The 14,798-nt window shown below is 38.6% G+C and overlaps 1 protein-coding gene across 1 annotated transcript in view; it reads right to left on the reverse strand.

The window, feature by feature from the left end:
- The window catches only part of ZNF407 (zinc finger protein 407), a 369,608-nt gene that overhangs the window by 190,641 nt on the left and 164,169 nt on the right, over positions 1-14,798 (reverse strand). Inside the window, exon 4 of the mRNA XM_032222974.1 lies at positions 10,692-10,766. Within this exon, the coding sequence (XP_032078865.1) occupies positions 10,692-10,766 (75 nt within the window). The remainder of the gene's footprint in view (positions 1-10,691; positions 10,767-14,798) is intronic.

Raw genomic sequence — 14,798 nt, forward strand, 5'->3', positions numbered from 1 at the left:
AAAACAGGAATCAAAAATCTTCTTCCTAATCTATTGAAAGATAAAACTGGGTTCTAAAATAAAAGTAACCTAATTGTTGAAATTTCATAATCAGACTCCTTTTCCTTTCAATAAATCTTGTTAAAGAAGATTGGGTGTGAACCCTATGTTGTAAAGGTGATTGCCAAGAGCCTGTTTATTATGTTATACTGCCTTCATCTGCATACATACAGCAGTGACAGAAATTAGATACTAATCAAACACACAGCTTATGCAAAAACACATTTTAGAAATATTTAAGTGCCTTTCAATAAATAAGTCAACTAATATGATGAGGCAATCAATGAAAAATAATTGATTAATTAAAATGATAGTGTAATGAACCAGACTAAAACTATCTACAAGTATCATGAAATAATACATGTCAAGATATTCTTTCCTGTGTAAAACTAAAAGGGAAATGCTTCTAGTAAAGATGATGTAGCTGTATATTGTACATGTGAGTATTGTCTGAATGGTAGTATACTTTATCATTCTATAAAGATATTTTATGCATATGATGCAGCTTTAATTAACTGAATCATTATTTTATGTACTTAAAATGTTTTATACTATTCCTCATGCAAAGAGAGTCTGGATCTTACATGCAATAACTGATTATTTAACAACTGTAATACAACACAGCAGTATTAAAATCCAATAATGAAATTAGAAAATGAGTAAATTAATCCAATAAGAATCTTTTTTTCAAATGGACCATCTTTAATCACTACAATTTTTTAAGATCAAAATCTGCAAGATATGACTAAGTAAAGCTTGTTTTGAGCTGGTTTGATTCAAAGATGCTTTTCCATATGACAGTCACAGGGGAGAAAATCTTTCAGGCTGCTGAAGATGATTTGAAACTGAGAGGGCCTGTTAGTCATATCCTGCATACCCCATGGTGTGCATACTTCTTAATTTCCTGAGGGAAGCATTCTGCATGTACTTTGGCAGCTTTTCCTTTTCCTTTATTAACATACTATGAGATAGCTACCACTAAATTTGCCAAGGATGGTAGTGATTGTTGTAGCTCACCTGTAATGAAATCTCTACAATATAGACTTTGGGCATACTGCTGGCAAACAGCAACATATCAGCTAGTATGTATGATACAAATGTACGCTCAGTCACCCGAAGGAAATGTAAAAGGATTAATATACCTCCTGCAGGAAATAATGCACCTAACAGGTTTCAGAAATTAAACATTTCCACAACTCAAATTGCCCAGCTCGGTAGCAGAACTTTGGCCTTACAAAATGCTAAACAAGGCCAAAAGTTTGTTTGGACATGGATGGGAGATCACCAATAAACCCTAAATAAAGACTGGATAAGGAAGTAATCAGAGGTGGTATTCAGCAGGTTCTGACCAGTTCTGGAGAACCGGTAGCGGAAATTTTGAGTAGTTCAGAGAACCAGTAAATACCACCTCTGACTGGCCCCGCCCCCATCAATTCTCTGCCTCCCGAGTTCCAGCTGATCTGGAAATCAGCCACACCCACCAAGCCATGTCACGCCCACAGAACTGGTAGTAAACATTTTTGAATCCCACCACTGGAAGTAATGGCACACTAGTTTCATGTGTAGCCAAATTAAGTCAAGCAGAACTTAAGAATGTCTTAATTGTTTCATGTTTTTAAAGTGTAACGTACAATATTTGTTTCTAGCACTCAACACCAAATAAAATTTGACTACCAAGTCTTACAAATGTGTTCATGACCAAAGAGTTGGAACACAATCTTTCTACCTTTTTCATGTAATTCACTGTACATTTTATCTGCTATAAATTAACTACTAATATTTTCTTTTCAACAGGGAGCCTCAGTGTCCAAAACAGACTACTAGATAGCTGTAAAAGAAAGCATGGTGGAAATGTTACTTGAATTTATCCCCTAAAAAAGAGTGAGAAAGAAATGCCAACAATTTAATGGATATATCAGTTGTATTAGGATGAGGCAGCCATCTTCACGGTCATGCAAATGTGAAAACGGACAACCATAATTATGAAAATGAATACAGCTAGTTGGCTAATGTTTTTTCATGGAACTATATAACAGAGTGCATAAATAAAGCAGAAGCACCAGCTGTGTGAGTAATTCTGCCATTTGATTTAGAAGATGAAAAAGAAAACCATAACTAAAGCCAAAGGATTTTTAAAAAAAGTTACACCAGTCATTAAATATTTACACTAAAAAATTAGTCTAAAACAGGACGATTTCATATTTCAGTGGTCTTGAAATTTAGAATTAAGTCATAGTTCATAGATACATCCAAAATGACAATAAGTATTTAGAAGATTTTTTTTCTGATTCTATGTCTATATGTTTCTGTATTGAAGTCAGCGTTGATATGGATTATCTCTGAACTCAATTAGTTTCCAGGTCCACAGCTGCTCTATCTTACTAGGGTTCAGTCTAAGGCAGTCCATTGCACCTAGACAAGATTGCTCATGAGTTGCCTCACTCTAGCTAAATGAAGTGGAAAAAGAGATACTTAGAAGGTTCTCCTTCTGAGTTATGAATTCCATTTGGTGGTAGTGGGTGAGCCTCTATGATATTGGCCAAGAGCACAGAAATCTAAGTATCGTCAGCATATATTTATTGTGTGTATAATGTATGTATGTATATATGTATGATATATACATGCATGCATTTATTCTATGTAGGCAAATGATCTCCCAGAAATTTTATTTAAATACTAAACAGTACAGATTTATATGTGTTCAACAATAACAGTGACAAGGCTAAACTCTGAGGCAATCTATAATGGAGTGTGTGTTCTCTTCCCACCCACCATCACCAAATGGAATTCACAACTCAGAAAGAAGAATCCTTCTAAGTGTTTCTTCTTCCACTTCATTTTAACTAGAGTGAGGTAACTCATGAGCAGTCTTGTCAAGTGCCAACAAAGACTAGAAGTAGACCAAGTGCTAAAGAGAAATACCTGCCATGGCTTCAGCAAGTGCAAAACTCCATTTAGTGCATTGAGAGACCAACAGAATCCATGAAGTGCCTGAAGCAGACTGATCAAACATATCCTTCCTACCTGCAGCAGGTTAATTCTGTGGAAACCAGACAGTGAATTTACCATGGCAAGAACTAAGAGAAACGTTCTCTACCCTCAAATCTTGTTCCAAATGGTCCATCTGGAAGAAACCCATGGTTCTCATGGTGGCCATTTAGTCACATGCCATTAGCCAAGTCCCCAAGTAGAGTATGTTGAAGTCTCCCAAAATATAAAGTCTAGGAAACTCCTTTGATATGTTAGATAGATGCAGTAAAGATTGATCTGTGCTGCAGGGAAGGTGTTACAACATCCCCAATGTGTTCATGAGCCCAACTTCACAAATAGCACGAGAAAGAGGATGATTTCATTTATTAATATAAATATTTATTTAGCACATAAATTCACTGATAGGTTGAACAGAGGTAAAGAAGACCTATTTCTGAAAAATACCTGTGTGCTACTCTTTAAGATTAACTAGATATCTAATTTTTAAACAATGCTTTCTTGCCAAAGTGTTTTACTATATGTATTATCTTATTTTATAAGATATTCCTCTCAATGCAACTATCTATATTATCAAATGTTTGTTAATGCAAGCTGCTTCGGTAGGAAATATTTTTATTATGTCTTGAGAAGCCCATAGGAGGTTATTTTTACTCTCTATATGTTCATAGACATGAAATCTTTTGAACTTATTTCAATATATTCTTTTGAACACAAATACATGTATGATTTTAAAAAAATTATCTTTGCATATCTCAACCACAAAGACTTGAAAAAAATTATGAGCCAATTAATAATGTCTAGTATTTACTAAAGTATGAAATATATACTTGATTGCAATAAAACCTCAATAGAATGGATTAATTGGGAGGGGTGTGCCCCTTATTCCCATCTATCCATTAATTATAAAAAGTTCATAATCTGTGTAATTTGCATCAACTACATTGATTTTATGACAGTTGTGGTAATTTTACATCCATTGTATAATTATTCAAATAATATAAATAGTTGTAAAGTTAAGGGAAAAAAATAAAAACATACCTAAATTGTTTTGCCTGAACTACCCAAGATGCAGTGACGATTTTAGAAACTATGTGGTTAAACATATCTGAAACCTGCTAAATGGCAGCTCATTAGATTGAGGTGCTACTCGACTATAAACGTATTGTGTGCACATAGAAATACATGTACTTTCCTACTATTTTTCAGTAAAAGACAAAAGAATTTGGAGTTCTCATCTCTTTTCTTAGAATCAAACTTTTTTATTCTAACCACTTCATGGCAGATGGTTCTGTATTTCTTACATCTGCATGCGCAGCAGGCTCCATTTGACCTGTGCATGTTTTACAATCTGTTTGTTTTGACTTTATTTATTTATTCTCAGAACAGGTGGGGATGTGTATTCCTTTATAGGGAACACAACTATCATCTCTCACCATTACCCATGCTGTTTTGGGTAGATCAGTATAAAAATTAAACTGACCTACGTTACTGGACAAATCAGGGTAGAAGAGGAAGAGGAGAGGAGAGTTGGTGTCTTGCTTTCTGAAGTTTAAAGGCACATTTTAATATGGTTAATATCTTTTGTTAAGACTTGTTTAAAAAGTATGTTTTAATAATATAAATTAGATTTGCAATAGAGTCTGTCCAAAACTAAGCAGTAGTATTTGACCAAAGACAGAACTAAGGCTAATCTCTTAAATAGAAGCCTTTGCTCCCTTGCTGCGTAAATTACAATGAGTTTATCCAGTCTGTTAGTTCAGCACTGTGATTAAATGCTCCTTAAATCCAGTCACAAACACCAGGGAAGAACAAGCAGAAAAATCAGCAAAATGGACTGTACTGTTTCAATCTAACTCATCACCAGCAAGGGACTGCTAGTGGGAAATTAAAATTGTGAGTCCAAATCTTCCACAAGTACTCAGCCTGGTGGGACATTAAAAATAAATGCTGCACTGTTAGAAAAGCCCTGTCAACAGGGCAACTTCACTTTTTAAAATGGCTGTGTTTTGTTTTCCAAAGAATGGATACAATCTCACACCCATCATCTCTATCAATATACCTTCCTGCCAGTTTAGGGAACTTTTAAAAGCACAAAATGTGGATTTCTGAACTTGTGCCTTTGTTCTTAAGGTCAGAAGGGCACAAAATACTGCAGAAACAGCTGACCATGACAATTCATCACATCTTTCCTGTGCAAGCTTTGAATTAAATGATTAGTCAGAAAGCTTTACAGAAAAGAGGGGACACAGCAATGCTACACAGATAAAGATTAAAACGCTCAATGATTACTAAAAATCATGATTCCCAGCCTCAGATAGAGAATCTGAATATCAATGGAATGATACTTTACAGTACACCCAGTCACAGGGGTGGCGAAAGCTACTTCTTACATAATATTTATGACAATTATATGGTAACTGGCTGTGCCTCAGTATAAATACATTATCTGGATATGAAACAAAACATTAGAAGAAAGCGCTAGATAATCCTGCTCTCAAACTGGCCAATCTATGTAGCTTCCTATACACTTAATATATCTAATAGATGTACTAGGCGTTTCTTGTGATGGGTGAAATCCTCCACTTTACCTTGCCATTAGGTGGGGTGTTGTTTATTTTTTTTACAAATAACTCAGGGTGGGGAACTTATCCCACACATCTTCTCCAATTATTTTGCCCACAACAACAATCCCGCGAGGTGGACTAAGGGAGAGAGAGAGACTGGTCCAAGATCACCCAGCTAGTTTTCATGGCTAAGGCAGGACTATAACTCATAGTCTCCCATTTTCTAGCCTGGGGTCTTAACCACTCCACCAAACTGGCTCTCTCCATTATTTCTAAGAGGAAGAAATAATGAACCTGATTTTATAGAATAGCAATTAGAGCCTGGACTTGAAGCCATGTTGTTTTCCAACAACTAAGCAGAGGAAAAGCTTGAGGGTATTAAGGCTTTCGATTGCTGAAGACCTAGTAGAATGCTTTTTAATAGATTTAGATTTAGATTTTTAGATTTTATTGAACATTTATAGGCCGCCCTTTTCCCTGAGGGGACTCAGGGCGGCTTACAACAATGGGGGAAGGGAGTGCAAGACGAGACATAAAAGAAAAGAAAAACGTGAGTAAAAAAATTAACCATAAAACACAACATTCACTCAACATTCGGGCGGGGTGAGAATAAATCCTATCCCCAGGCCTGACGGGATAGCCAGATCTTAAGGGCTGTGCGGAAGGCCTGGACTGTGGTGAGGGTACGGATCTCCACGGGGAGGTTGTTCCATAGCGTCGGAGCTGCAACTGAGAAGGCTCTCCTCCGCGTAGTCGCCAGTCGGCACTGACTGGCGGATGGAATTCGGAGGAGGCCTACCCTGTGCAATCTGATGGGACGCAGGGAGGTAATTGGCAGGAGGCGGTCTCTCAGATAGCCAGATCCACTACCATGGAGCGCTTTATAGGTGGTAAGTAGGACCTTGAAGTGCACCTGACGATCAACAGGTAGCCAGCGCAGCTCACGGAGGATCGGTGTTATATGGGCGAACCGTGGTGCGCTCGGCCGCGTTCTGGACTAGCTGAAGTCGTCGGATGCTCTTCAAGGGCAGCCCCATGTAGAGCACATTGCAGTATTCCAGCCTAGAGATCACAAGGGCTCGAGTGACTGTTGTGAGAGCCTCCCGGTTCAGGTAGGGCCGCAACTGGCGCACCAGGCGATCCTGGGTAAATGCCCCCCTGGTCACAGCTGACAAATGGTGGTCAAAACTCAGCTGTGGATCCAGGAGGACTCCCAAGTTGCGGACCCTGTCTGAGGGGTATAAATTTTGCCCCCCCAGCCTGATTGATGGAACGTTAGCCGAATTTTTGGGAGGAAAACACAACAGCCACTCGGTCTTTTCCGGGTTGAGCACCAGTTTGTTAGCTCTCATCCAGTCTTTAACAGCCTCAAGGCCCCGGTTCATCACGTCCACCGCTTCATTGAGTTGGCACGGGGCGGACAGATACAACTGTGTATCGTCCGCATATTGGTGGTACTTAATCCCATGCCTCCGAATGATCTCGCCCAGCGGTTTCATGTATATGTTGAATAGCATGGGGGACAGAACCGAGCCCTGCGGCACCCCATAGGTTAGGGGCCTCGGGGACGATCTCTCCCTCCCCACCAACACCGACTGCGACCTGTCCGAGAGGTAGGAGGAGAACCACTGTAAAACAGTGCCGCCCACCCCCACCTCCCGCAGTCGTCGCAGAAGGATACCATGGTCGATGGTATCGAAAGCCGCTGAGAGGTCAAGGAGAACCAGGATGGACGCGTAGCCTCCATCTCTGGCTCTCCAGAGATCATCGGTCAATGCGACCAAAGCGGTTTCTGTGCTGTAACCAGGCCTGAAGCCAGACTGGAAGGGGTCAAGATAGTTAGCTTCCTCCAAGGTACGCTGAAGCTGTAAGGCCACCACCTTCTCAACAACCTTCCCCACAAAGGGGAGGTTGGAGACTGGACGGTAGTTATTAAGAACTGCTGGATCCAAGGACGGTTTCTTCAGGAGGGGCCTCACCACCGCCGCCTTAAGCGCGGTGGGGAGGTATCCCTCCAGAAGAGAGGTGGTAACGACCGCCTGGATCCAGCCTCGTGTCACCTCTCTGCTGTTGGCAGTCAGCCAAGAGGGACACGGGTCCAGTATACAGGTGGAGGAACTCACAGCTCGCATAGCCTTGTCCACATCCCCAGAGGCAACATCCTGAAACTCAACCCAGAGATGGTCTGCCAAGTCATTCCCTTGTGTCTCGGCTGGATCTGCGAGAGTGGAGTCCAGTTCCGATCGAAACCGAGCAACTTTGTCCGCCAAGAACAATCTACCAAACCAATGTCCCCCAGGGAGGAAGTGACCTATCACTTCTACCTTTCATCATGAAGTCTTGACAAACAGCCTAGTCTTCTACACTATGTAACTCCCTAGGGCAGGCACTTAGGATACCCATCTATTGTGAATATCTTACTACCATATCTCACACTGGAGTTCTTGCCGACCCAAAGCGTAGAAAGAAAAACAAGATGAAGGGGGAAACAAGGAGTTTTCACCCAATACAACCCATCAGTTGATAAAGCAACTCCATCTAAATGTTCAGAAGAACTATTTTTCTATTTCTTATATCAAGTTTAGTTGCAAATTTTGCTTTTTCTGCTTTGTTGAAAATCATGGCCACTCTCTAGTTTAAAGAATGAGCATCTATAACAACATGTTTTATATAGAGAGCCCTCGATAAATATTTGTGCATCAATGAGAATGAGCCCATCTTGGCAAAATCCATACTGTATATAAAATCTGAGATATTGAAAGTGATCTAAATACCAGTTGGTATATAATAGGATTGGAATATAATTTATGAAACACCAGTTTCAAAAAAAGAAATGAATTCCTGGGAGTATGAAAATTGGTGGCCTCTAATATATATTTTCTTCCTTGAGAAAGAATTATACAATATTTGGGGAAAGCATCAAAATGTGATGCTTAAAAATGTCAAACCAAATTTTGAAGATGTAATCACCCTGTAATTCCCCACTAAAGGATGTTTCATTGTGTTTCCAATAGTTATTGCTTATTCCTCATGGTAGCACAATGGATCATCAAATTGTCCCTGACCAGCAAGCAAAGAGATATGGTAAGCATTTGCTCCTTCCACTTACTCTATACCAAAGTCATTGTACCAATGGAAATGGAAGAAATTTGTGCTAATAACAAGTGTAGATAAAGGTCAGTGATATGCAAACTATTCTGAACTAAATAAAACTGAACTTGAATCATCCTGGTTTTTCAATTAGCTTCTAAGACATGAAAGAATATGAAACAGTGTAATATACAGATCCATAATAATCCATAATCCATGGGTGCAGCTGTACTTCTGGCGTGTTCAGCGCAGTGTTATTTTTGAATAGGTTACCATACTTTTAAAATGATATTTTATACGTATTTGATGGGAAATACATATAGAAACCATATATATTAGAACCATGCAGTTTCCCGAGTATATTATAAAAGCATACACAATGAAAGGCTTTATGCGTAAGAGAGAAATTTATACCCTTCATCATTCCTTTCAGTCTCAATGTCAAAATTGGATTTTGATTAATTTGATTAGATTTGATTAGCTTAACCATTAATTTATAGACTAGGGTTTTCATCACTGACATTTTTAAAGGATTCTGCCAGAGCAAGAAAATTTGATTTACAGCCTTAAAAAAATGTCATTTCACCTTCTATTTAAAGACTTCAGGTCTCTCACTATGAATGTCTATCTAAATGCTAACAAAAAGTTTTTTTCTGATTATGTCTCCAGTGGTTTTCAATAGATATTATATATAGGGCAAGAAACTTAATACTTGTATACCCACTTCAAACATCCCTACAGAATCAAAACTTCATTGGGCCACAGCAACAGAAAAATCAATTGATGAGAAAGATATCTATCTATCTATCTATCTATCTATCTATCTATCTATCTATCTATCTATCTATCTATCTATTATCTATCGATCTATCTAATCTATCTCAGTATATACCGTATTTTTCTGAGTATAAGACGCACCGGAGTATAAGATGCACCAAGGTTTTGAAGAGGCATTTTTTTTAAAAAAGTAGGTAGGTAGATAGAGAGGGAGAGAGGGAGAGAAAGAGAGAGAAATACAGTAGGTCAGTAGGGAGAGAGAGAGTAGTTAGGTAGGTAGGTAGATAAAGGGGGGGAAGAGAGAGAGGGGGGGGAGAAATAGAGATAGATAGATAAATACAGTAGGTATGTAGGGAGAGAGAGAGAGAGTGTCTGTGTGTAGGTAGGTAGAGGGATAGAGAGAGAGAAATAGAAAGAGAGAAATACAGTAGATAGGTAGGGAGAGAGAGAGAGAGTAGGTAGGTAGGTAGGTAGAGGGATAGAGAGAGAGAGAGGAAGAAATGCCGTAGGTAGGTAGGGAGAGAGAGAATAGGTAGGTAGGTAGATGTTTCCAGGTGTATTTATCCATGTGCTGGAGAAGGAAATCATTGACAATCTGCAGCACCTAACTTTGTTCCTGCTGGCCCAGCACTTGATCAATGTAATTCTCATCAATCATTTAAAGAGCTTTCCAAAAGGGGGGGAAAAGTTTTTGCACCATGCAAACCTCCCCAAAACAGCCCGTTTTTTTTTCAAATAAAAGGCATGAATAGCCTGGGGGGGGGGGCTTGCAGAGTACTCCTGGGGGGTGGGGGGCAAAAATGAGCAAAAAATGGCCCGTTTTTCATGGAAACGGGCCCGTTTTTTGTCAAACAAATTGCATGTATAGCCTTATGGAGGCTTATAGAGTGCTGCTGGGGGCTGGGGAGGCAAAAACGGCCCGTTTTTTGCTTATTTCTGTCCTCCCCAGCCCCCAGGAGTTCTCTGAAAGCCTCCATAAGGCTACGCACGGCCATTTTGGTGAAGTGGGCAGGCCTTCAGGAGGCAAAAAAATGCTGTATTTGATGTATAAGACGCACCCAGATTTTCAGCCTCTTTTTTGAGGAAAAAAGGTGCGTCTTATAATCCAAAAAATACGGTATCTATTTGTTTCCTATGTGTATGGAGACAATCATTGACCCAGTACCATATACTTATTTATTAACTAAACACATGCACACACAGAGCTGTAAAACTATTATTTTAGTTTACCTTTCTTTTGGTGTACCTACTCCATGTTTTCCTAATAAGTGTGTGTTTAAATGTTTCTTCATTACAAACGCCACTCTGAAAAACAAAATTAATTGCGGTTATTATTTCAGTTTAGCAACAATTAATGAACATATACATGCAATATGAAAGACAATGTAATTTAGAAATAATAGTTATGATAAAATCTAATAAATATGTGGAAGAGAGGCAACATTCAGATAAAGGTAAAGGTTCTCCTTGCACATATGTGCTAGTCATTCCCGACTCTAGAGGCAGTGCTCATCTTTGTTTCAAAGCCGAAGAGCCAGCGCTGTCCAAAGACGTCTCCGTGGTCATATGGCTGGCATGACTAAATGCCAAAGGCGCACGGAATGCTGTTACCTTCTCACCAAAGGTAGTTCCTATTTTTTCTACTTGCATTTTTTACGTGGTTTCGAACTGCTAGGTTGGCATAAGCTGGGACAAGTATCAGGAGCTCACTCTGTTACATGGTGCTAGGGATTCGAGCTGGCGAACTGCTGACCTTTCTGATGGACAAGCTCAGCATCTTAGCCACTGAGCGTCCTTGGGGCAACATTAAGAAAATGTAAAGGTTTCCCCTTTCCAATGATTTCTGACTCGGGAAGAGATGCTCATCTCCATTTCTCAGCTGAGGGAGCCCGCGTGGTCCAAAGATATTTCCATGGTTGTGTGGCCAGCATTATTAAAGGCCCAGGCACATGGAATATTACTACCTTCCCATCGAAGTGGTACCTACTTGTCTATTCACATTTGCATGCTTTCGAACTGTTAGGTGGGCAGGAGGTGGAGCAAATAACAAAAGTTCACCCTATCGGTTGTGCTTCAAATCCGAGCTGTCAGCTTTCCAGCTGATAAGCTCAGCATCCTTAACCACTGAGCCATTGTGTCCCCTTGTAAAAATATAGAATACATTTAAAAAAAAAACTCTTGACATAACTGGAAACTACAATTAACCATTAAATACAACGCCCAGTGTCCCTACATCTCACGCAAAGGCTTGTCATGCCATGGCTCTTCCTGTGCTTGATCTTTCTCACATGTCCACTGCTGACTCAGATATACTGTAAGCAACTCAGCTTTGGGTGCAATCTTACTAATGTACTCCTGGATGTTGGTTTTGTCCAGAAATCTGACTCTGAAACTCAACAGATACCACCTACCCTTTTCCCTCCATCTGATGCATAATATCTGGGTGTTGGATTTGGGATGAAAACTTCCATACATTGTTTGGCGGGTCTTCACCACACAACTTCCATGTCTTATTTGGCCAGCTCACTATACTGGCAGGCTATCTGATGACTGGTAGGATGTATACATCGATGGAATCAATATTGTTCTTCTCAATGAGCTGGCTAGTAAGAACTTATCTTATTGTTTAGTGGTACTTGGATATTGCTGTCTACCTTGCCTCCTCATCATGGTCCCCAAGTGACTGTGAGATACCAAGGTACCTGAAGCTGGTCTGTATGTCTGCTATGTGGCCTGCTGGTAGTTTCACCCCATTAGTTTTAACTCCCTTCTCCGTCTTGATTATCATCCAGCCAAACTTCCCTAATCCAAATTACATCCAAATGTCCTCACTGTAGATCCAGATCAGATGAATCAGTAAGTTGACATCTTGTTCATACTTAGCATACAGTGTGATATCATCCATATAAAAGAGGCAGCTGATGGCAGAACCATTCTTTTTTAAAAATATATATATATTTTTTATTTTCAAACAAACACAAACACACAAAACATATAACATAAAAGCCTCTTCAACTGCATACAGTGTGTCAGTCGGTTACAAGGTCTTTCTGCATCCTTTCCATAGTCATCACTTGAGCTTTATCAAAAATCACATATTGTCAATCAAATATCTTTGTATACATTATTATACTTCATTTGTTTGATTATCACTATTGTTTCTCCATTTTAAACAAGGTATTCTAAATATGTGTATTTATATTATAATGATTCATTATATCATCTTCAATATATCCAATAATAAAGAATTTTTTATATCCTATTCTAAGTCATTCTATTATTTTAGCATTGAAAACATTCTCTAGTAATTTTCAATTCCATGTTTTTTCCATTGTTAGTATCATCAATCTAATATACATGTATACAAATAGTTATCATTGTTAAACATCCATTAAGCATAGCTATTATTACATCCTTTTTATATGAAACATATTAAATTTGAAGTAAATTTATATTATGGCATTTCATTATATCATCCTGAAATCATCCAATGGTATTATATCTTTATATTCTATTCTACATAGAATTATTTATCTTTTATAAAAAGGTTTTTCAACATCATTTCCATCACCCTCACTTACAGTTTGTATAAAATTTCATATTATCAATCTAGTATATATAAATGCTTTATTATCATTATTGATCATTTATTTGACTATAGCTATTATTACTTTGTCTTATACATAGTACTCAAAATTTAACTACATTTAACTAAATTTTATTGTGATATTTCCTTTCATCATCCTGTGTCCTTCCAAAAATAGTGCAGTCCAGTATCTCTTCCCATTTGTAGAATCTGTATTCTAAGTGTTTTCTTCATAAGACTTATGTAGACTTCTCTTGACAACTTGTTATTCATTGCATATCTTATAAAGATTCGAAACCCTCTATCTGTTCCTTTCATCAGCTTGACTTTTGTTATCACTAATGCTTCTGCTGAAATTACTCTCATTGTTTCTGCCAAATTTTCTCCCCTTTCTTCATCTATATTTTGACATCTGAGATAGAGTTCCAGTTCATCGATCTCTCCTTTCCATATTTCGCACTTATCATTTCCTCCACTCTTGATTTGCTATCAGTGTCAACAATTTTCTTATCACTTTCATATGTCTCTGTGGTTTTTTGAACTCTGTCCTCAAATTTCATCGTTGTTTTATAAGTATTCTCAACTCTTCCCTCCATACTTTCTGTATTTTGATCTATAATTTCAAATCTCTTTTCAATTCTCTCTGTGATTATTAAGACTTTTTGAATTTCTAGCATAATTCTTTCCAATGCTAGTCCCTTTTCTTCTTCATATTGGGCCATTTTTCCAGGTTATAGACACTGCCACTAAAACATCCAAGGCTTTTGCTAGGTTTCAAACAAATTCAGTAAAGTTTTTCAAGTCAAAGCTTTCTCTTTCCTTCAAAGAAACACCTGTATACTGATCCTTTCAGTAAACAAAGCCAATAGCTTTGTATTATCAGATGTTGCCAGCCTCTAGCCTCTAGATGGCAGTGTTACATTCTTTCCCTCTGTTTTTGCCTCTCTTTCTAAGCTCCAAACTCCAGAACAGAAGAAAAAAAATGTTTAAAGATTACGATCCGGTTGAGCCTTGCGAGGAAAGAAGCTTTTAATCCACAAATAAAAAAAATGTAAGAAATATAGAGGAAGAAGGGGAAAAAAGATCAGTCCAGTTTAAAAGTAAGAGACATTTGTAAAAAGTCCATCCATAGAAAACAAACCAAATTAAATTAAAGTGAAAAAGATAACACAATAGTTTTAAACCAGGGTTAATTCGCCGCTTACTTCCTTCTGTCTTCAATTTTATTTTAACTATGTCTTTTGGCTTTTCTCTTCTCTAATAATAAAGATTTTTCTCACCATTTCGACACACTGTCTCTCCTGTTCTGCTTCCATTTCAGGGGACTGTCCCAACCTTCTGCAGCCATTTTGACTGCTTCTTTTGTAGCCGGCAAAAAGAGCTTTCTCCTGGATCGATCAGGGACTTTGCGATGTCCCTGAGATCAGCAGGACCTGCTCTTCTCTATCACTGTTCCTTCAGAATGCTTTAGGTCCAAAAAGGACCATCCAGCAACAGAGATATTGACAGTAATCCTGGAGCCCCAAGATTAAATGTCGTGTCGTCATGATGTCAAGCCCCGCCCTCAACAGAACCATTCTTGAATTGTATCCATATCCAGTCCCTGTGATTATTTGACTGAGGGGGATCAAGCTGATGCAGAACAACAGCAGGGACAATGCATCACTGTTGTATAGGCCACACTTGATGGCCACTTGTTAAACTGTGTGACATCTCTTTCCCTCTCCGTCTCCATACCTCCCTCCCTCTCT

This window comes from Thamnophis elegans, chromosome 8 (genome assembly GCF_009769535.1).
Source record: "Thamnophis elegans isolate rThaEle1 chromosome 8, rThaEle1.pri, whole genome shotgun sequence".
In the NCBI taxonomy this organism is placed as follows: domain Eukaryota; kingdom Metazoa; phylum Chordata; class Lepidosauria; order Squamata; family Colubridae; genus Thamnophis; species Thamnophis elegans.